At 41.0% G+C, this 23,233-nt stretch overlaps 1 protein-coding gene and 1 long non-coding RNA gene across 2 annotated transcripts in view; one reads left to right on the top strand and one right to left on the bottom strand.

The window, feature by feature from the left end:
* The window catches only part of LOC140154816 (uncharacterized), a 107,323-nt gene extending 104,770 nt beyond the window's left edge, over positions 1-2,553 (bottom strand). The window contains exon 1 of the long non-coding RNA XR_011859315.1: positions 2,337-2,553. This is a non-coding gene — a long non-coding RNA (uncharacterized lncRNA). The remainder of the gene's footprint in view (positions 1-2,336) is intronic.
* A 16,102-nt stretch (positions 2,554-18,655) lies between these two features.
* The window catches only part of LOC140154813 (FAD synthase-like), a 36,318-nt gene continuing 31,740 nt past the window's right edge, over positions 18,656-23,233 (top strand). The window contains exon 1 of the mRNA XM_072177400.1: positions 18,656-18,820. Coding sequence (XP_072033501.1) covers positions 18,787-18,820 — 34 coding nt within the window. The 5' untranslated portion in view covers positions 18,656-18,786. The remainder of the gene's footprint in view (positions 18,821-23,233) is intronic.

Genomic DNA, 23,233 nt, shown 5'->3' with positions numbered 1-23,233 from the left:
CGCAGCTAGCTTTTGATTCCTATAATTAGGCTGAAATATACACAGAGACAATTTTACATACATGTACTGTATGCACAGAGGCAATGTTAAATGCACTGGTGATATAACACAATATGTAATGAACTCCCCACGGGTCTCAGTGGCGTAGCCAGCACTTTTTCAGACGGGGGGGCAAGACAAATTTTAAGGGGGCACCTTTTGGCGACAAAATAAGTTAATGTTACAATTGCATGCGAAGCGCGCGAGCAATTTTGCCATATTGAAGCTAAACTGGTGAAATATGGTACAGAAAGTGAATAAATTCGCGCGAAGCACGCAAATATTGGCACTTTTTAGGTTAAAATGCCAAAATATAATGTAAATTTTGTCAGAAACACAAAAAGTCTTAAATGTCGGGCGGTCACCATCCCACAGGGGGGGCAAGAGGGGGCAAGACTTTTCACAGGGCGGAGCTGCCCCCCCCCCCTTGGCTATGCCACTGACAGGTCTAGGCCTACAAGTTCACTTGTGTCCGATATACTACAAGGTTTGCCTCATCCCTCATTTGGAATATTAGACCAGATTCACCAGAAAATATGGTGTTAGAAGTGGGATATAAGCAGGGACTGTCTTTTAGAATTTGCAGGAGAGCATTAAATAGCTCTTCTGGAGCCTTCAAGGAGAGCTGTTGGAGCATTTACAATAGAATGTAAGGAGAGAATGGTCAACTAAGGAGAGCTAAAATCTCCTATGGAGAAAAGTAGAGACTGATTGCTCTTGCTCTTCTCATAAGGCAGTCCCTGTATTAGACCCGCATACATGTATAATAATGGTGTCAGAAGTGGGATATTACTAGATCTGATCGTATAGAATGTATTCGGTGTCAGAAGTAAGATATTACTTAGACCAGAACCAACCAGATACTTGGTGTCAGAACTGGGATATTACAACTTATTAATATTGTGTCAGAAGTACATGTAGGATATGACCAGAATGCACTTGATATCACTCATGTCATATGTGGAATATTAGACCAGATTCACCCAAATATATGGTGTTAGAAGTGGGATATTAGACCCAGCAATCCAGCATACATAATTATATGGTGTCAAAAGTAGGATATTTGATCAGAAAAGGTTTTAATTGGTGTCAGGAGTGGGATATTACTAGTAAAAAAAATACTAGAACATATTTGGTGTCAGAAGTAGGATATTATTAGACCAGAACATAATTGGTGTCAGAAGTGGGATATTAGAACATATTAAACATTGTGTCAGAAATGGGATATATTTTATTTATTATTCTATGGTCCGATTTACCATTATAAAGTTTTCAGCTTGATTGAATGACCACCAATTCCCATCTGTGAAATTTCACGTCCGTAATTTCAATTTGTTTTGAATAAATATATAAATGCGATTTTCTAGACCAATAGGAATACTGTGTATTAATTATTGGTCGACCAAAAAGGTGCACCATTTCATTTGTGACATTCAACTAAATATATTTCAGCCCTACAATTTCACACATTCACAGGGTAAATGAAAAAAATAGTACCAGCATCCTTCTTCGGATACCAAAATTTATACCACTTCCAATAAAATCTGGGGTTCTGGGGATGAGGCTATTAGCAATCAAGTTATGGTAATATTATATAAATATAAAATGGAAATCTTTACCTTAAATTACAGATTTTTCTTATGTTAGAAAAATAATTTTGTAATTATAAGAAAAGAGGTAGAGGCCTACGGTAAAGTAGTAGCATATTATTTTTAAATTAAAAAACATCTGTTTTTTGTTTTTGTTTTCCCCAAAAATTTTGCTTCAAAAATTAATGCAATATCATTCATTGCTAAACTAATTCCTTTCTTCTGTTTTTGTCACAATACTGTATTTCGCACATTCCGTTTCTGCGGTTACTGAGCAATAGGCAAACTCAGAGACACTGAGACTGTAGTCTCTCAGTGTGTGAGTTACCACAAGAGAAAGTGCTTTACCCTACTCCAAGGCCGAACGATGAACTCAGTGTTTTTACAATAGGGAAATCATTTGCTTTGCTAAGCACAAACCAATGTGTATGGCCTTGGTTGGTTGGTACATGCATGGAACTAAGGCTTGTCTTGGGATAGCACTATTAATTACTAGGCCCACGACACAGGGAAGAAAATCTTAATTTAGTCTGATCATGTTTGTGATTTCTTAGCAAATGAACAGCATTATAGTATGATATGAGCAACTAACATTCATATCAGGGAAACATGGCATAGCACGCAATAGAGCGAGAGCAATTGATCAACACACACGCACACAGTGTGAGTGTGTTATTGAATGGGTATTTTGGTGGAAGTTGTCCTTACCTGGAATTTCACTGGCACAGTGCACCAACAAACAAAATCTTCCGACAGATTTCTACACTTTCTCAAGTCCTCTTAAAGATCACTTAGACTTCCAATTCCACGGACGACAGTCCACATACACACTGTTCTTGCCTAAGAACGAGATATTCGTATAAAATCAAAGAAAAACACGACAAACCACAGAGAGGTCAAATACAGTATGATATGCTATGAATGAGCGAATACACTGGCCTGCTAACTCAACGCCCTCAAGTTGTATTCTCTCGAAATAAAGTAGTGCCATCAACATACAAAAAATAAAACATTCAAATGCTTTTCGTAAGCTGGTATTTTTAATCAACGTATGTTATCAATAACAATCAAAATATTTATTATGCTTTTTCGTTATTTTGATCGTTTTATAAGCATTTTATAAGTAAATGCGGATCACTATTTCACATTCCATTACTGCTTCGTTCGGTAAGACGACCGTGTCCTCAAACTACTTTGCATAAGTTGAGGTCGTCTAAGGTCACCAAAACAAAACTTTTTGATCCCATCAATCAGGTACCGTTATAATCGATAAGCCATTTCCCAATGAATGGATAAAATTGATGATGTGATCGATGACGCTGTTGTTATCAATGGCTTATTTAGGGAGTGTTCGGAAATAGGCCTACATGAAGGGGGCTGTAAAAAAGTTTTGTACCTCTAAAAAGGAGAGGATGGCCCCCAAAAGTTTTGTGCAAGCCAGGGGCGGCGGAACGAATTTGAAAGGGGGGGGCAGTCAGGAATTATAGGGCATAAAGTAAGGCCTATGGCCCCAATTGCAAATTTTCGCGTGCATGTTACTTTAGGTAGGCCTATACTGGGAGTATTCTCTTTTGAGGGCAACTATTACTAGAAGAAATTACTATTTCTAGGCCTATGTTTCCATTTTTCAGATCGAGGTAGGCCTAGGCCCTTAAGTGGTCAAATTGAAGATGGCCGCAAACACCCTTAGAAGAGGTTTTTACAATGTGTCTTACCCTATCAAATTTGATAGGGGCCTACATCCACAAGAGCTAATTTGTTTGGATAAATGAAACATAGCTATATTCTAATCTTTTGAAAGAACTAACTGGCAATAAAAGACCGGGTAAAAGACACATTTTAATATTTGGCCAATTTTTGGGTTATTCCTTCATGTAATTTTACACGAAATTAGGGTTAGGGTTAGAGTTAGAGTTAGGGTTAGTTTAGGGTTAGGATTAGGGTTAGGATTAGGGTTAGGGTTAGGATTAGGGTTATGATTAGGATTAGGCTTAGGGTTAGGGTTAGGATTAGGGTTAGAGTTAGGATTAGATTAGGCCCCTACACGAAATAATTACATGAAGGATCGACCAATTTTTGACAAAATTTTTTAGGCTGTGACAATCAAGTCCAAATACTGATTTCAAGATATGATTTCTTCTTCTTCTAATTGTATTATTCCAATTTTGGTCCAACCCATTTCTTTTCTTTTCTTTTCCAGAGAATTTATCAAAATCAAAATCAAATAGGCCTATTAAAATTACTAGCAAGCTCTTTGCCTATACCCTATTATAACAATTTTGAATGCTTGGACTTGTATCACGTCTTTGGTGAGTTTTGTGACAGCAACACGTGCAAAATGTCACGTTTTTGGTCCATTTCCCCTCCAAATGCAAAAATATTAAAATTTGATTGTTAGGCCTATTGTTTTTCCGGGTTGTGTTTGTTAATTATCGTGGCCTAGTGTATAATGATTATCATAGCCTATGTTTCATTTGGCAAAACATGATAATATTTTTGAATCAAATAAAATGAGTACTAGGCCTACATTTTTTCTGGAATCAGTAATTCCAAATTATTGTAAAAAAAAAATGTAGATATTTATATAGCGCTTTATGCCGTAAACAGCCTCAAAGCGCTTTACATTTATTCCGCCGTCATTAGAATAATCGGAACCACGTTTAGTACCCCTAACAGCTTCCCATTGCACCTGGGTGGGGTGAGGCAAGCGAACACGGTGGCGGGACGGGGACTCGAACCCACGCACGTCGAGCAAGCTCTCAGATTATGAGTCCAAGGCCGTATCCACTGAGCCACCGTGCCCTCGGTGTATACCAATTATGGTATACTAGGCGGTTACCCGTATTTCGCGGTTTTCGGCTATCATGGTTATAGTGGCTTTTGCAGATCTCAAAATCAGGGTTTGTCCTTTGGCTGGGATCACTTTCCTCACAGCTGAGCTCAATTGCAGCATTTTGCAATTTGACCTGACTTTCGCAATCAATTTGAAATTTGACCTGACCTTTGACCACGGATGACCTAACAGACGCAAACCTAAGCTTTCTTGGCCAAAGTTACACCCACCCACAAAGTTTGAGCTCAATTATATGAGCAATTTGAAATTTCTACCTTTTTTGACCTATGACCTCTTAACCGTAGGTCTGACGAAAAGGTCACCGTGGAAACTTTTATTTGTTAGTCATGTTAGTCTAAGATGAACACACCCACAAGTTTGAGCTCCATAGGAGCAATTATACTTCAATTAGACTTGACCCGGTCGTTGACCTTTAACCTTAAAAATATAAACTGGTTCTTCCTCATATCAAGCTGCACCCTCCAACCAAATTTGAGGAATGTGCGACCCGCCTAGTCTCCGAGCAAAGATGCGGACAGAGACAGACAGACAGACAGCTACAGACAGACAGATTTCGGTGAATCTTGCTATAAGATTATAGTAAAATTTTGTGCTCAGTGAAAACACCATCTAAGCTTGTACAGTATAATTATAAACTTCTTTTGCTATTATATACAATCGCACGTTGCGCGCTTCGATTTCAAACTTTCTTGCGCTTCTTTTCAATTCCCCCCCCCCCCCCGCTTTTTGATTTAACAGTCCTCGAAGTAAACTTGGAAATCTAATGATTTGTAATTTTAGGTCTGTTGGGGGGGAGTGTATAATATACATAAAATGTATAAATGTATAAATGTATAAATGTATAAATGAATAAATGTATAAATGTATAAATGTATAAAATGTATAAATGTATACACATAGACCTATCATTAAATTACCAAGTTTACTTAGACTAGCGGGACACCCGCGCTTCGCGCGGGTCCCTGCTAGATGAGTAAATGGGAGCGTTCACTATAACAGGAAGAATTACTGAACAGGTAGAATCATTGAAAAGGGACATTTTATTTATCTAAATAAAATCTGTCTCTTCTTACATTTTCTTTTTTAGTTTCTTCTGCTCAGCTTGTGATTTTCCGTTTCCGTGTTATTTATTTAACCCCGTTCTCATTATTTTCTAAATCTGTTCTTTCTTACATTTCCATTTTTTTTTATTTGCTGCTTGTGATTTCCCGTTTCCATGTTATTTATTTAATTCTATTCTCATTATTTTAGCTTCTTTTTTTGTTACATTTCCTGATTAGTTTCTTTCCGTCTTTGTTTCGTTATCATAATCCCGTGACCCGTCCATGTACCTTTTTGTCCTTTATTTTTCCTTCATTCCGTATTGTCATGTCCACTGGTCTCTGGCTCGCAAGTCGTGTGGCTCTGCGCCGTTTACTCGCGCATTGGCGTAGTGCGCATTACGCACGCGGCGCCGACGCGCTGCCGGCCAGCTGCAGTGACGCGTAGGCTGGCAACAGATTTTCATAACAAAAACCCCGTTTTTACCTATATTTTGACTGTTTTTGCAGCCAATTCTTGACCGTTTCCAACCAAATTTTCGCATTACCGTCCCGGTATATTCCTCGAATTCCTGTATGAATTTGGCGACATTTGGATCGAAACTGACGGAGCCTTTGATGGACTCAGATACAACATTCCCCTATTTATAGTAAGACTAGCGGGATACCCGCGCTTCGCGCGGGTCCCCGCTAGATGAGTAAATGGGAGCGTTCACTATAACAGGAAGAAATACTGAACAGGTAGAATCATTGAATCATTATTTTCTAAATCTGTTCTTTCTTACATTTCCCTTTTAGCTTTTTTTTTTATTTGCTGCTTGTGATTTCCCGTTTCCATGTTTTTTTTTTTTTTTTTCTGTTCTCATTATTTTAGCTTCTTTTTTTCTTACAATTCCTGATTAGTTTCTTTCCTTCTTTGTTTCTTTATAGTACCGCTTCATCTTTTCCCGTATTTATTACGTCCTCTCATAGCGTGTCTGCGCGGACGTGTTTACCCGTTATCATAATCCCTGGACCCGTCCATGTACCTTTTTATCCTTTATTTTTCCTTCTTTTATCATGTCCGTCCACTGGTCTCTGGCTCGCAAGTCCCGTGGCTCTGCGCCGTTTACGCGCGCATTGGCGTAGTGCGCATTACGCACGCAGCGTCGACGCGCTGCCTGCCGGCTGCAGTGACGCGTAGGCTGGTAACCGATTTTCATAACAAAACACCGTTTTTACCCATATTTTCACTGTTTTTGCAGCCAGTTCTTGACCGTTTTCAACCAAATTTTCGCATAACCGTTTCGGTATATTCCTCGATCTCCCGTATAAATTTGGCGACATTTAGATCGAAACTGACGGAGCCTTTATACACGATACATAGATAGATAGATAGATAGATAGATACATACATACAACATTCCCCTATTTATAGTAAGATGAAGTTAGAGGACTGTTAAATATCAACAATATCAATTTGTAATAATTTGCCATAAAAATTTGTATTTGTATATGTATTATATTGTTTATATCGCGAATTTAAAAAAAAATCAAAATTATTTGAATAACAGATGGACATCCTCGTATTCCAGGGACTGCCTTTTGAGGAGAGCGAGAGCAATCACTCTCTACTGCTCTCCTAAAATCTGATAGAGGAGAGTGATTTTTAGCTCTCCTTGGTTTTACCATTCTCTCTTACATTCTATTGTAAATGGACTAAAACTGCTCCCATTGAATGCTCCAGAAGAGATATTTAATAGGCCTACTCTCCTGCAAATTCCAAAAGACAGTCCCTGGTATTCAAAATGCAATTTAAATCTGATGTGCTTTCATGTCCCACACAAAATACTGTGCAAACGTTGGTATCCGATCTCTTAAAGTCTTAGTATTCAAAATTGCTTGAAAAAAGGCTATACAAACAACAAATTTGACTGATTCTAACTAAGTTGGGACATGTGTAAAACTGTAAACCGAAACATCACAAATATGCCAAAAAATCAGGGTTGACAAAAATTTAACCAAATTCATTTTAAAATATCGTACAAACAATATAAATCATATGAACGTGAACGTGATGCTTTAAAAGCACGTGGTTTGAGGAGTAGAAACACCGAGCATGGAAGAGGATGTGTTCATGAGCTAACTCTAATGTGATGACTCAATATAAACTGAATATCCTTTCTCAGAAATCTCAATTGATGCTGTAACCATAGAAACGATTTCTCTCATTTTGTTGTCATCGTTAATGATCCCATCAGGAGGATAGCAATTTCTATTCGTTTTAAAGACCGTTTAAGAACATATCAAACTGCTAATTGCAGAGAAGATGATCTTCTCTGCTAAATATGAAACGTGACTTCACTACTAAAATAGTAGTAGTATTTATATGTTAACGAATTTCTCGGAACCTTGATAAATTAACATACAAAACAGTGTGACATAATGTTAATAAATAAATTCTGTTTGATTTAGATTGATATTGTTGTTTTTCATGTTTATTTATTTATTTATTTATTTATTTATTTATTTATTTATTTATTTATTTATTTATTTATTTATTTATTTATTTATTTATTCATTCATTCATTCATTCATTCATTCATTCATTCATTCATTCATTCATTCATTCATTTATTTATTTATTTATTTATTTATTTATTTATTTATTTATTTATGATTTATTTATTTATTTATGATTTATTTATTATGATTTATTTATTTATGATATCATCAGCAAAATCCAGGTCATTCAGCATCCTATAGCAGGATACCTGCTCGGCCGACGTGGGTAGGTAACAATTCCAGCGTCAATTCCAGAAGTTGAATTCTTCAGAAGGTTATCTATAATGAACAGGAATGGTGCTAACACATCACCCTGACGCACTCCAGTTGTTACTTGGAAAGGCTCTGAGATACATCCATCTACCATAACGGCACTATTGGAGTCCTTGTAGAGCACCTGGATGACATTTACCACAACCTTAAATATTCCATAATGCCGCATAACTGAAAAAAAAAATGACGGACCTGTTGATGGAGTCGAAGGCTTTTTTGAAGTCCACAAAAGTGACTGTCAACTGAAGTTGGTACTCATTCATGTGTCATTGAAGCCTTCCGGCTTCCATAATCCTCTTCAAAATGTGTATTTGCTGAACACAGCTGCGACCTGATCTAAAGCCAGCTTCTCAGTAAAGGATCAATGTGAGGTCGGATCCTGTTCAAAAGCATCTTGTTCACTTTTGCGGCAATGGACATAAGCGAAATACAAAATACCACGGTCATGAGAGAGAGAGAGAGGTCACTTTTCTTTGGTAGAGGAATGATTACATTTGTGACCCATTGACGTGGCGGTGTCAGTGTTGAGAATCCTTCCATGCAGAATTCGAGAATCATATCAATCATGCTATCCCTCCTCCTTGAAGTGCTTCAGCAGTTATAGCACAGTCCAATGCTGCTGCCTTGTTGGTCTACATGGCTGCTATTGCTTCGACTACTTCTTCACGAGTTGGGGGCTCAGTGATGATAGGAAGATCTTCAACAGCTAGTGCAGGAGTGAGGAGTGGTTGAATCTGATACCCAACTTGGCAGTCCGCATGGCTCTTGATTTCCAATAACTTTCTCAGCAACTTCACGAACCGCTGTTTCAAACATGTCAAAGGTCTCATACCTATCAAAGATACTAAAGATGGGTGTGGCGTCATCCATGCTCAAGACCTGGAATCTGTTTGATAGCTCCAGCTGAAATTCCTCCTTGGTATCAGGATCTTGCCAATTCTTCCAGTTGAATTTTGGTCTCTTGCAAGGTTTTCCTTTGCTTGTTCGCAGACTGGCAGCTAGACGGACGCTCACAATACGATGATCGGAGTCCACTTCTTCTGAGTTGTATGCTCGACAGTTGCGGAGAGAATTTACCAACTTGCTGTTTATTAGAATGTGATCTAAGTAGTGTGTATGGGTTGATCCTCTGGGGTTGATCCAGCTGGATGGGTCCAAGTCCAGAGACGGTTCCTGGGTTGGGGGAATCTCATCTGGCCGGTCTGAGATTGTACTCCTAGCAAGTGTTGACAAGACGCTCACCATTGTCATTGGTTGAATCATGGTAGCAGTATGGACCAATGACCCAAGGATGGGAAAGATGACTATCTGTTCTTATTCTGGCATTTAAATCACCGAGGATGAGATGGATGTTGTGCCATTTCATACCAGGTGGTCAGATAGAGATGAATAGAATTCCTCCTTGTCAGAATTCGTTGAGCACTCAGTAGGTGCATATACAACAGGGATGCTAAGCTGAGGGTTACCATGTTACAAATAGTATCCTCTTGGAAACAGCTTCAACACACTTAAGACATCTGTCAATGTGCTTGGACATGACCAGACCCACTCCTCCATGCCTTTGCTTGGTAGCAGAACTGAATATTAAAACCCAGTTCCTATCGTCTGACCAAAGTTCATCAGTTGGGCTTGGTGTAATGAGACGATGTCCATATAGCTGATGGATTTTCCATTGTTAATTAACAGTACGGACATTATAAGTAAATAATATTATCATAGTGGAAACCTAGAAGGGAAAGCGGCTCCTGCCAGGACCTAATTGATGGTATTCTGCTGAGCTTCTGGAATAAAGCACTTCAAGCCGGGATTTTGAGAAGATAAGTCTGTGGAGTGGTTCATCATGCCAGGTCCTATATAAAATCAGGACGTATCATCACAGGAGGAAACTTCATGAGTTCCATTGTCTTCAAACCTGCAACCATGATTCTTAACGCAGGCTTGAGAACCAATTAGAATGGATTCACGTCCATTATATTCAGAAGGCTGATTGAAGATATTAAGACTGTATATCGTTGAACATGTTGAATCACATTCATTGATTTCAAGACAGCCTTTGATACTATCCATCGAGGCGCCAAATGAAGATTCTTCAGGCCTATATAATCCCAGACTGGTTATGATGCTATAGGCAAACTGTGCTTACTTGCTTAATTCGAGTGGTGTCCTCGAACTGTGATGGCTTTCCACAACTTCCTGTCCTCCATTGCTGTCTTGAAGTCTCCTGCCTCCAGTCCAGTGTCACCTTCCAGAATGTCAATGTAGGTCAGAGCAGGTCTTCCAGGTTTCCGCCTCCCATGCTTGGGTATCCAATGAACCATTTTAAATACGGGCTCATCACTTCTGGAACAGTGGCCTGCAAACCGGGTTCTTCTTTCCCTGATCTTGTGACTTATTTTGGGAAGATCTCCATATAGGTCTGCATTTGACATATGCTCCTTCCAATGCACATTCAGAACAGTTCTTAGCATGCGGGTGTAACAGCCATCCAGACCCTTTGCAAGTTTAGGGTGATGGTCCATGCTTCGCATCCATAAAGCAGCACCGACTCCACTGTTGCAGCAAAGATTCGAAGTTTGAAACTCCTTGTAAGAGTTGACCTCCAGATTTTCTTAAGTTTACTGCACGCCCTCCATGCTGCTGCTTTACGTAACTTTACATCCCTTTCTGTGCTTTTCATCCAAGCGCCTAGGTATTTGAAGTCATCTACCTCCTCTAGTTCTACACCCTCATTTGTTTTGATCCGCTTTCTCTTCTGTTATTGTAGGACATGTACTTTGTTTTACTTCCATTCATCTTCAGACCCACTTTAGCAGCTGAAGTCTCCACTCTATGAAGCAGTTCTTGTGCTTGGTGTATTTCCTCAGACAACAGTGCAATATCGTCAGCAAAATCAAAGTCTGTCACCACGACTGGGCCAACTCTCCTACTTCGCCTCTTTTCCAAATGGAACCCTATATAGCTCCTCTTCGTTTCCATCAATAGCTATTCTCAGTGCAAAGTCAAGGACAATCACAAACAGGTATGGTGCGAGGGTATCCCCCTGAAGTACCCCTGCCAAGATTTCAAACAATTCTGTCTCGCCATCTGGTGATATTACTTTGGCTTTTGTGTTTTGGTACCTTTGGCCAATAGCTTCAACAATGAGTTCCGGAATACCGTAGGCATGGAGTATCTTCAACATCTTGCCTCTATGGATGGTATCGAAAGCTTTCTTGAAGTCGATGAATGGTATTATTGCTGGCAGGTTATGCGCCTTTACCTCTTCAATCAGTCTACGTAGTGCAAGGATGTGTCCAACAGTCGTTCTACCAACTCTGAATCCATTCTGATTTGTTCTCAGATGCTGGTCAATTTCAGGTCGGATCCTATTAAGTATCATTCTGTTGTACGTTTTGGCTACGATGGAGGTTAGACTGATACCGCGATAGTTGTTTCCTGAACTAAGATCTCCTGTTTTGGGGATAGGAACAATATTAAGTATGGACCATTGATCCGGTTTCTTCCCTTTGAGAAGTGCGTCATTGCAGAACCCTAACACAATGTCATCTAGGTCGCATCTCTTCAGCACTTCTGGAGGTATGTTGTCCTCTCCACAGCTCTTTCCCTCAACCAAAGATGCTTTAGCTTCTTCATAATAGGCAAAATGTACGAGAATATAACGCATGTTAAATTGGTATCACAGGACGGGGATCCGGCAGATATGGGTTTACTATACGACAAATACAAGGTGGCACCTTGTTTGTATGTTTGTGATTGATTTTGCATTGTAAACGAACATGACTGGAAAAGAAGAAGAGCTGGGATTTCATCTGGTAAAGAGACAAAGAGTTGGTGACGAGGTCACCGACTTCGACTTCGCAGACGACAAACTCAGGAATTGCTGAGTCGAGTTGAGTCCAGGCCTAAACCCACATACAGGTGCTAGGGCTAGGTGTCGGTCTTCAAATATCTTGGAACCTGGATTGAAAGTTTAAGGATAATAGAAGGACAGGCAAGGCAGCCCGGGGAGGCAGCAGAACGAAGGGCGCGGAAAGGCGTGCAACAATCTCACAAACATCTGGAGGTCCAAGTTAAAGGAGGATTTCGTGATCCCAGCATCCTCTTTTTATGACATTTGTCAGTAGATGTCCACGAAAAAAGCTTAGGCCTATTCCTAAAATTTCATTTGATTCCGATTTTGCGTTTGTGAGTTATGCATGATTATGTGTATTACACTGCTCCATAGACAATGTGTGTAATTTCGTTCTGGTATACCAGAACGAAAATTATTCAATCTTTGCTAAACGAATTAATCTGCAAGAAATATTTTGTACATAAACATTATGTAGCTAGAGGTTTCCAGTGGTATAAAAATCTCAATTTTTTTGGAGAAAAGTGGGGGGATGAGGCTGTGGATCACGAAATGCCCTTTTAAGTCCACTGGAAAGAAATTTAAATAAAGAAATTTTATATGCTGCAAAGGTAATAGAGTATGTGCCGGGAGTCGGTGCTGATTGCAGTGAAGTAGGAACTGACCAAAGAATGATTGGATGATTAATTGTTACACCAGGATGTTGATGGTCCATTGGAAGCAGCATCAGCACCTAACCAATGCTGAACTGTATGGGGATCTTCTTAAATTAGTTTGAAAGTGAGAAGGATGTTAATTTGCCGGCCACCCTGGGTCCCTGGCCTATGCGCAAGAAGTGAAGAGTTAATTGTATCAGGTGATATCCAAGCTACATGTACTTCATTGGATGGAATCCAAGACCTATAAATGATTGTGTGAATGTAATGTAATGTAATGTAATGTAATGTAATGTAATGTAATGTAATGTAATGTAATGTAATGTAATGTAATGTAATGTAATGTAATGTAATGTAATGTAATGTAATGTAATGTAATGTAATAGTAGACCCCTAAGCATGAGAAGGGACGGTCGCCCAGGACGGTCGGTATTTTTGGCTCCCAAAATAAAACTTAGTTTTCAGCCATCTGGTAAAGGAAAATTTCCATAATTAATGACCTTTGGCAAATTGTCCTTAATTTTGAATAAAACTAATTATTTTACGCGGTATATTTTTGGGTCTGTCAAATGTGGTGCAAAGTTTTCAGATGTCCATGCATCGTTCTACACCGGCACATATCTATTTCTCATCTTCTCATCATGTCTGATAGCTTCTGGTACCAATCCAGGTGCGTCGTTGATATTCGTGATGGCCGCAAGATCGTTGCGTATCAATCTAATGACATCCCCATCTCGTTCCGTATTTTTCGGTATAGTAGTAATTGAATACATCTTTAAAAGCGGGCAAAATTGTTAAAATCCGGCAAAATATGGCTGCACCACAAGCATGCAGATTATTGCAGACATACATGCACTATACGATACGACACAACACCCAGCAGAAATTATACATTCCCGTGGTGCATTGTAAGAAATCGAACCCCCGAAAAAAATAACACCAATTTGTAAATTTTTTTACTGTGTTTTCCACAGAATGTGCATGTAGAAACCATATTCCTCTCCATCCCTTACTTCCCTACACCATACCAGAGAAGATGAGAATGCAAGTGGCAATGTGGCCCGTCAAGAACCAATTAAGCCGGGCTTAAAGGCCGGTATAGGGGAGGGGGAGGGGGCAGGATAAATTCCCCCAATATTTTGCCAGCGGGATGGTACATACAATTATCCCCCAATGTTGACGCCTGTATGTGGATTTCCAACCAAAATGCACCCTAGTTCATCAGTTTAGCTTCAATATGGCAAAATTTTCACCAATGGGGCCATAGGGTCGCCTGAGTAAAATGCAAGTGTCCCAAGACTTATTTTCCAGGATTGTATGAAGATGGACCTCGCTATTCTTTGCATTACAATGTAAATCATTGTTCATATAGCATCGAAATGTATTGGAATTATTGCCTCATTACTCATTCACAGTCAAAATAATTGTAATTTTTGGCAAAATAACAGATTATGTTATTAAGACTCTGAAATAATGGTGCATCGTGGGAAGGCTCGGTTATCTGCTCTGGGCGACATCACTGCCTGATCGTTCATTGCACCAAACATAATCCCCATCCATCTACCAAACCGTCGGAGCCTGTCATTTGTAATTGTATAGTCAAGTATAACATAGATGTATGTGTAAGAGATTAAACATGTTTCTGGGGTCGATGACCGAGTATATCGTCACCCTGAAACCTTACTTTTTCATTCACGATTTTGGATAATTCATAGTGATGCATGATTAATAACAAAATGGTTAACATAATGAATAATATATTTAGTCTGATCTAAAGTCGTATTTTTTTACCGCACAGGCCAAGTTGATATTGTTTTTATTTTGTGTATTTTGCAAGTTTTTATAATTATATATTTTTTTTTTTTTTCTTTGGTTTAGGCATTACAGACATAAACAAATCACCCGATTTCGACACCTAAAATAAAGAAAAGAAAAGAGTTTCGACGCCAGCAAAACCCGCCAAAACAATAGAAAAGTTTGTCTGTTTGCTTGCTTGAAACTGTTGTTCCTTGTGGACACGATTGGGTTCGGATGGATAAGGGACCGTTCACAAACACGTGTTGGGGGCCTGATACAAAAAGGGGGCACTGAAATTTTTGACCCTCCAAGGAGGGGGGGGGCTGAAAAAAATGACCACAAATTTTCCTGGAAAAATTGAGTTTATATGCTTTTAAATAATTTTCATTAAATTTTTGTGCATCAGGCCCCCCCTTACAAGTGTTTGTGAACGGTCCCTTACACGAGTAGTGCTTCAATCTGGATGTGTCTGTTTGTGCCGGTCGGTGAGCAGTGGCGGCGACATGGGGCACCCGGGCCGAATTCCCCCAGTCAGAGCTCTTTCCCCTGATGTTGCCCCCAGAAAAAAATTACGAAAATTTCCACTTTTTGCGGCAATTTTACCCTAAATTTGTTGATTGTTGGCCCCCCCCTGAAATTCACTTTCCCCTAATGCCCCCGAAAAATCCTGGCGCCGACACTGTGTGTGAGGGGCAAGGGTGTTATGGTTCATGGTTGATCAAGGGGTGTCATGGCGGGACGTGGGTCAATCTAAACTTCGGTGGTCAAAGCCTATGGTTGGTTAAGGGTTGTCATGGTGGGTCAAAGGGTTTTATTATGGTGGGTCAATGGTGTCTAGTTGTTTTTGTCGTGTTCCTGTTTGGCAGCACATCAGACTACCATAATATTATCCAATCACCAACATGACCAAACCAAATTTGAAGTTGACTGGTTATTGCGTTTAAGCTGCAGAGTGGATTAATGAAAATGTGGGCAAAATATGCAAATAAGCTTATTAATATTCATAAATATGCAAATAACATGACACAAAACTATACAGCACTTCAGGCCACCATATCCTATTCCTGTCACCATACCAAGTGAGAAATTGATCGGTTATTGTGTTGGAGCTACACAGTGGATTAATGAATTTGCTTCCGCCCGACAGCCAAACAATTGAAAAAACAAAGAAAAAACAACCTGACAATAAGCCCCCATATGTGTGTGGGCCAAAAATTCACAAAATGATGCCTTCTTCATGTTAATTGACATGATAAAAAAAAATAAAGATTTCCCAAAGTCTTCAATGCAAGTTGATTATAGGTAGGTAAACTAATTGAGATTGCATGATTTTGGGTCCTAACAATCTCAGGGACTGTACACATAAACACTTGTTAGGGTCTGATGCAAAAAGGACCCTCCTAAGGGGGCCCTGAAAAAAATGAATGAAAAATTTTCCTGGGAAAACTGAGTTTAGGGTAAGATGGGGTGTAAGTGGGACGGTGGGGTAAGTGGGACATTACTACACTAGATCTTCATTGCAGATTTCCCAAAGTCTTCAATGCAAGTTGATTATAGGTAGGTAAACTAATTGAGATTGCATGATTTTGGGTCCTAACAATCTCAGGGACTGTACACATAAACACTTGTTAGGGGTCTGATGCAAAAAGGGACCCTCCTAAGGGGGCCCTGAAAAAAAATGAATGAAAAATTTTCCTGGGAAAACTGAGTTTAGGGTAAGATGGGGTGTAAGTGGGACGGTGGGGTAAGTGGGACATTACTACACTAGATCTTCATTGCAGCACTAAATCCACCAATACGATACCGAATGGTGACTTACCCCATTGCAAATATGTATGTTATAATTTCACTGCTCCATATTGGACAACACTACCTTGATGTGGCGGCCAACTTTGTGGAATTATTACCGAATATTTAAAAGTCTTTGCTGAGAATTAGGAGAAATTGAGAGATAATATAATTATTTCATTTACCATAAAAAGAACGCTTTTTACAAGCCTGATTGATATAGCATAAAATCATGATGAAATCATGCAATTTAGCCAATCAGGGCCTATTTAAATAACAAAATTACTAAATTAAATTGCATATAATGCCGCCAACAAGCTCAAAAATTAAATTAATACTGAAAACGCCCATTGAAGGACTTGATTATTGATTTTGTGGCTGAAAATCGCAAATCGTGGGTTTCAGATTCAGATGAAATTAATAAACATTATGATAATAGTATTACTATTTTATTGGTATAATTCATTAGGAAACGAATTTGGAGAAAACCTTCTGTTAATAAAATACTATGCTGAGCCACCAGCCTGGGTGGCTCACGCTCCAGTAATTTCATATGATTGAGCTCAGTAATACATCAAAGAATGTCTTCCAATTCATGAAAACAAATAGATAATCAGCTTATCGGATTAAAAGCTTATAAAGGTCTTGCTGCTCAGCGAGTGTTTGTAATTATCAGAAGGGTTTCTCCAAATTCATTCTCTAATGTATGTTAATAATGCTATTAGGCCCTACTTTTATATTTGTTTATTTAGATTGCTGTACAATATCAGGTTGTCTTTTTAAATTATATGCACCTTAATATGCATCGACCGTGATACTGTGTAGATCTGTGTTCTTTGAATATTTGCATCTTAACTCTTATAATTACATGAACTCACACATTGCATGGTTAAACCTTTATGCAAACCTTTATGCATGAATACATTACATATAGGCCTATGTAGATTCTGCGTATGTTCGCCTTAACAAATCAGCATTGCATGGGCTATCTAACGCATCTAGACATATTCTATTGATATTCTGTATTGTGCCTCGATGAACTTTCTGCATGTACATTTTTTATTTTGCACGAACTTACACTTTATAGTAGAGCTTAGATTAGAGTAGGCCCTATTAGCATTTAGTTTTGTTGTGGATTTTGATGTGTTTTTAATGAGCTTTCTCCGCCATTTTGTATTGGATTCGTCACTCTACAGACCGACTGAACTTCGATGGACTAAAGAAATAAAGAAGAAGAAAAACACAGCTGTGGCAGCGAACTTGAAGGGGTGCGCCTGAATTAATAGGCGGATATCCTTGATGATTCTGATTCTGAGTGCCCAAATGCTCCAATATAAATATGAATTGCTGTAAAATATGTTCTTTTAATGTAATAATATCATAAATATATGTGTCAAATTTACCCCTACCCCTTACCGGTATGTGTCCCACTTCAAGCCCCAAAGTGTTGGGGGTAAGTGGGACAGATGACTCATTACATAATTGGCCCCATCACCATTGTCCTAGGATTATACACCAGACATTGTCCTAGGATAATACTTGAATTATAAACATGTAAGTCCAATCTTTATTCACTTACGTGAGTTTTATATCCAATAATATCCTTAAGTGTCCCACTTACCCCATCTTACCCTATTCTGTCGGTCGGACATCCGGGCTATCTCTAGTCTCGGGCCCAAACTGCATGTGGCTCACGGTTTGTTGTGAACAACAGAAACCGGCTGTGAAGGAGGCTACATAGCGATGTTGCTGGAGTGACCCTCAATTTCGGAGAAAACGACACTCGACCATTGAATTTAATTTTAAGTCTGTCAGTATATAAACGGTAAATCAAGTAAGTTTCTTCCACTCTGAAGATTTAGAAACGGTTGTTTGATTCCACTGACTATTTGCGATCGAAATTTACATAACACCAATGACAGAAATCATCAACAAAAATCGAATGTTTTCACTCGACCGTGAGTCGCATCATCAACCGGAAGTGACGTGGCACGGACCGACAGAATATGCTTTGTCATGTCAAAAAGGGGGGCTGAAATTTTTGAGATCTGAAAAGGGAGGAGGCCGGAAATTTTTCGCAATGATTTTTTTGCATCAGCCCCCCCGCAACAAGTGTTTATGAACGGTCTCTAATCTGCATCTGACACAGACCCCGGCCTGAACCACGGGTGTCTTTTTTACAAGAAATTTCTTGTTTGAACGGAGATACATTAGGAATAGCCGGAAGTCCCTGGGAAGTGTTACATCTGCACTGCCGGCATGCAACGTTATCTTAAAACATTATCTGCTATCCGTCGGTTGTGCACTGTTAACAGTGAAGTAGCATTTGTACGACAAAAAAAGACTGCTAGCAACTATGGCAGGAGCAAAACCAACTGCAGGGATTATTAGTAAGTTAAACAAATTAAAACGTCAAGCTTTATCGACGCGAGAAAAGCTTCCGAATTTGGCAATTACAACGAATTCGGAAGTATTGCACAGCGCCTTTGAACATAGACTGAATCTATTCTGTCGGTCGGACATCCGGGCTATCTCTAGTCTCGGGCCCAAACTGCATGTGGCTCACGGTTTGTTATGAACAACAGAAACCGGCTGTGAAGGAGGCTACATAGCGATGTTGCTGGAGTGACCCTCAATTTCGGAGAAAACGACACTCGACCATTGAATTTAATTTTAAGTCTGTCAGTATATAAACGGTAAATCAAGTAAGTTTCTTCCACTCTGAAGACTTAGAAACGGTTGTTTGATTCCACTGACTATTTGCGATCGAAATTTACATAACACGAATGACAGAAATCATCAACAAAAATCGAATGTTTTCACTTGACCGTGAGTCGCATCATCAACCGGAAGTGACGTGGCACGGACCGACAGAATATCTGAAAGGTTACTGCATAGCACTGCAAGTGGAGTCAGACTTGAAGCAGGAAGAGGTGTTCGCGTAGATTTGCTAAACCAGCATGACCAGACAATTGCTTGAATATAAAAATGTTATTATTTTTTAAAATAATTATCATAAATTTTATGTCTGAATTTCCATTCTCTTGGTCGGGCTGACGTCACAAAGGGGAAATAGCCTTGTAAAACCAGTGTGCGCATGTGCAGCGCATGTGCAGTTCTCCTTTCTCAAGCTGGTTGCTATGGGCGCGCTTGTGCAAAGGGGACGAAGGGGACAATGTTCCCGGATGTCCGACCGAGTGAATTGCTTTGCCTTTATGCTGTTTTTATACTTTCTGCTGCTTGCCGCTGAGCAGCGTGACGCTAACTTCATCATGTAGGTATGCTAGGTGAATTTAAATTTGCCATCAAACTGCATCATTTTATATATCAAATTAAAGCCCTTGAGTAAACAAAGCCAAAACTGAAAACCATTTTTTCATAGCACTTTCCGTAGCAAAGATACATCTTATTAATGATTGACTTTCATCAAAATGTTTCAGTTAGCAAAATTCCCCAAAACGGCATTTCGGGGTGTTTCTAGATCTTAGTCTCATTATGATAGCAGCTTTTTTTAATGGAAATGCTATCTAAATCCCTCTAAAATTCCATGTGCGGGTGACTTATCACCATAAAAAATCATATATTTGGGTCAAGTGAAGTATAGAAAACATATTTATGTAGGTTTCTTTCTTCGGGCACTTGTTTTAAATTTCTATGTAAAAATGCATTGACATTGTCGGCAAATTTGACTGACTAGCAAATGTGTTAACTAAGGTTTGCCTGGGTTACCTACATCATGCCCAAGTGCGAGCGGAGCGGCATGACTCGGAAAGCCACTCTTGCCTCACAGCACCGCTCGAAGATCGGATTTTATTCTCATACGTATTGCGGCACCGCTCCAAGTTGACTTGAATTCAACTCCCAGTGGTGCTGCCGCGGTGGAGTGATCGATATATCGGCTTGCCGCTGGTCTCCGCTAGCGTTTCTGGTGCGACTGCACAGTGAAGTGAAATCATCTGCAGTCACTGAGTCAGAGCGGCAAAGCGGCACGCAGGAAAGTATGTAACCAGCATTTAAAAGGCTAATGAAATGAAATGATTAGTTTCCTGTCACTTTTTTTGGTGAAATATGAGCCTATGAGGTCATGATTTCATTATTCATTATTTTGGAAAATTTCATTAATTGTCAAAACTTTCATTTTATATGGCTATTACCTTTACATGTATAATTGTTGAAATACCAGATTGAGAAAAGATTTGAGACTCAGTACACCGGTCGATCTTACCGTTTCCGATGTTGATACTTCTTGCATCGATCCGAGATGCGGAAAAACCAATAGTCATTTTGTCCCACATAAATGAATAAATAACAAAAACCCCGATCCCCGGTGGACTCACCCAAAAGGTGACGCCACACCATATGATCGTCCCTTATCCTCCTTGGTCTCCGACTGACACAGACGTGCGTTTCATCGATTGTTCATAGCACTGTGTATCCATTTCTCGACCATGGCGAGATATACGGTTGTAGTTTCACACCTTAGGTAAAACCAAACCGGTATTGTTCGGCTGAGGATAGTTTTGACGGCATTTTCTGGCGAAAAAGTGACAAAAAACGATCCAAAACTTAGCTACATATCGTGCCTCCGCTTTGTATCACGGGACACACGAGCAATTCAAAATGGCATTCGTTGACGCCATTCATTTTGTTTCCCACGTAAAACAACCATTGCAGCCTGTAAGTTACAATAGATGTTTGTACATACACATTGTATTTCATGTACGGTAGGTTATTGTTGCTATGTTAGGGTGATTACTCTATCGTTATGTCTTCATTACCGTCCGATAAGACGAGTTAATCAGATATTCATACGGTGGGGATTGGTAGGGACCCGTCTGACATTTTAGTAATAAAGTTAGCCAGTCCTTACTTTACCACTAACGTTAGCGACCAGCCTCCGTGCTCAGGTTTGCTTACTGGGCTTGAGTCGCGTGTTGGGGGGGTAGTGCCCCCTCCCTTTTCTCCTCGCTTCGCCTCGGCCCTGTCGGGCTTGCCCTTCCCTGGTGACGGAGCGGGACCCACACCCGCTCTGTTTCACCCACAGGGAGTGCTCACGATCTTCTAGATGTCTTTCTTTTGCTTAGGACTCTCCGAGTTCCAGCTTGACGATTGGGATAGGCTCCGTCATCGCCATAAGACGAAGAAGAAATCTACCAAGGGCACTGGTAAGGGGGCTCCGGTCCCCGGACAAGCAGCGGTTCCTTCGGGGACTGCTAGCGCGTCCAAAGGCTCAGCAGCCAGCGAAAGCACTGACTATACGTCGGAGCAAAGTAGCAGGCAGCAGAGTGGTAACCACCAGCGAAAACCCCAGCGGGTTTTGCAGCAGGAGGATACCAGTCGATCACGTAGATTCTGCTGTGACAGCCCCTATGGGTCATGGCAGGTCTGCTTAAGGGGCTCCGGTCCCCGGACAAGCAGGCGGTTCCTTCGGGACTGCTAAGCGCGTCAAAGGCTCAGCAGCCAGCGAAAGCACTGACTATACGTCCGGAGCAAAGTAGCAGGCAGCAGAGCGGTAACCCCCAGCGAAAACCCTAGCGGGTTTTGTAGCAGGAGGATACCAGTCCTCTAGCGAAAATCCTCACGGGTTTTTAGCAGGAGGACACCCGTCAGTTGCAGGCATATCTACGGGCTCAAACAGCCACAGTAGTAGCCAGCGACGGGCAGCATGCAAGGGTACCCCGGGCTTGCCTGGGTTGAACCCTAGCATGCATGGGTTCAGCAGAGACGATACTGCGGCTAACGCTGTGGGTGTAGTCTTAGCAGAACCAACTGGGGTTGTCACACGGCAGCGTTCCATGGCGGGACCGCCGAGTGATACCCTGGGCCCTATAATAGCTGCTGGCTGTCCACAGGGACTGGCTGGCGATTATTCAGGGGTTGGGCTCGCAGTCTCTCACGGGACAGCGACCCAGGTGCATTCGGTGGCAGCTACAAAGCCGAGCTACGGCTTGACTTCAGTGGTAGCCGCTATGCACCCGCCCATAGCTGCCGCGAGGGGTCCGCCACACACAGCGACCTTGGGCGAAGCTCTAGAGGTACAGTAAGTAGCTTGAACAGCCTAGCTGATCAACAACCCACTTATGTCCTCGAGAGCCAGCGGAGCGTGGGTGATCCATTATCGTCAATGGGTCAATTACCCTCTCTTGATCGATCACTGTCAAATCAACAGGGCATAGCTCCATTGATTGACGCTGCCTATTCAGGTGGCGAGGTGATTGATCGGGGGTATGCACGCTCAGCTACCCGTGGTACTAGGCAAGCTCCCTCTAGCCAAGGGACAGCGGTATAGTGGGTACCCATACACGGCTTGATCCCCTGCGGGGAACGCAGTGAGGCATGGGTACAGTGGTACACAGCCGGAGCCCTCACGGGCACCCTACGCTGGAACCACGCATACAGCGGTACACAGCCGGGAACCCTCACGGGTACCCACGCTGATACCGCACCGGTACCGCAGCACTCGCTTTAGTCGCCACAGTCTCTGTGGCAACAAGGGGGCGGCGTGCTGGTACTGCAGTACCATGGGGTTACCCTGGTGGCGGATCCTTTCAGGGTCAGCTGCCGGCTGGGTATGCCCCGTGGTACCCGCCGCAGGGTGTTTCTTCCACGGCCCAGCACCGTGGCAAGTGTCGCCAGCGATGGCCACGCAGTACCAACATCAGCTGTTGACCAGGCCAGCCGGCATGGGGCTAACCCAGATCTTGATCAGGGTAGGCCCGATGCTGCTAGCGCTAGGATGACGGCTGCGAGCATGCGGACCCAGTGGTGCCATGGCGGATACCTCAGGGTCTTGCGGGAGTACT

The sequence above is a fragment of the Amphiura filiformis genome, chromosome 6, assembly GCF_039555335.1.
Source record: "Amphiura filiformis chromosome 6, Afil_fr2py, whole genome shotgun sequence".
NCBI lineage: Eukaryota > Metazoa > Echinodermata > Ophiuroidea > Amphilepidida > Amphiuridae > Amphiura > Amphiura filiformis.
This window is presented reverse-complemented; position numbering and strand designations above follow the sequence as displayed.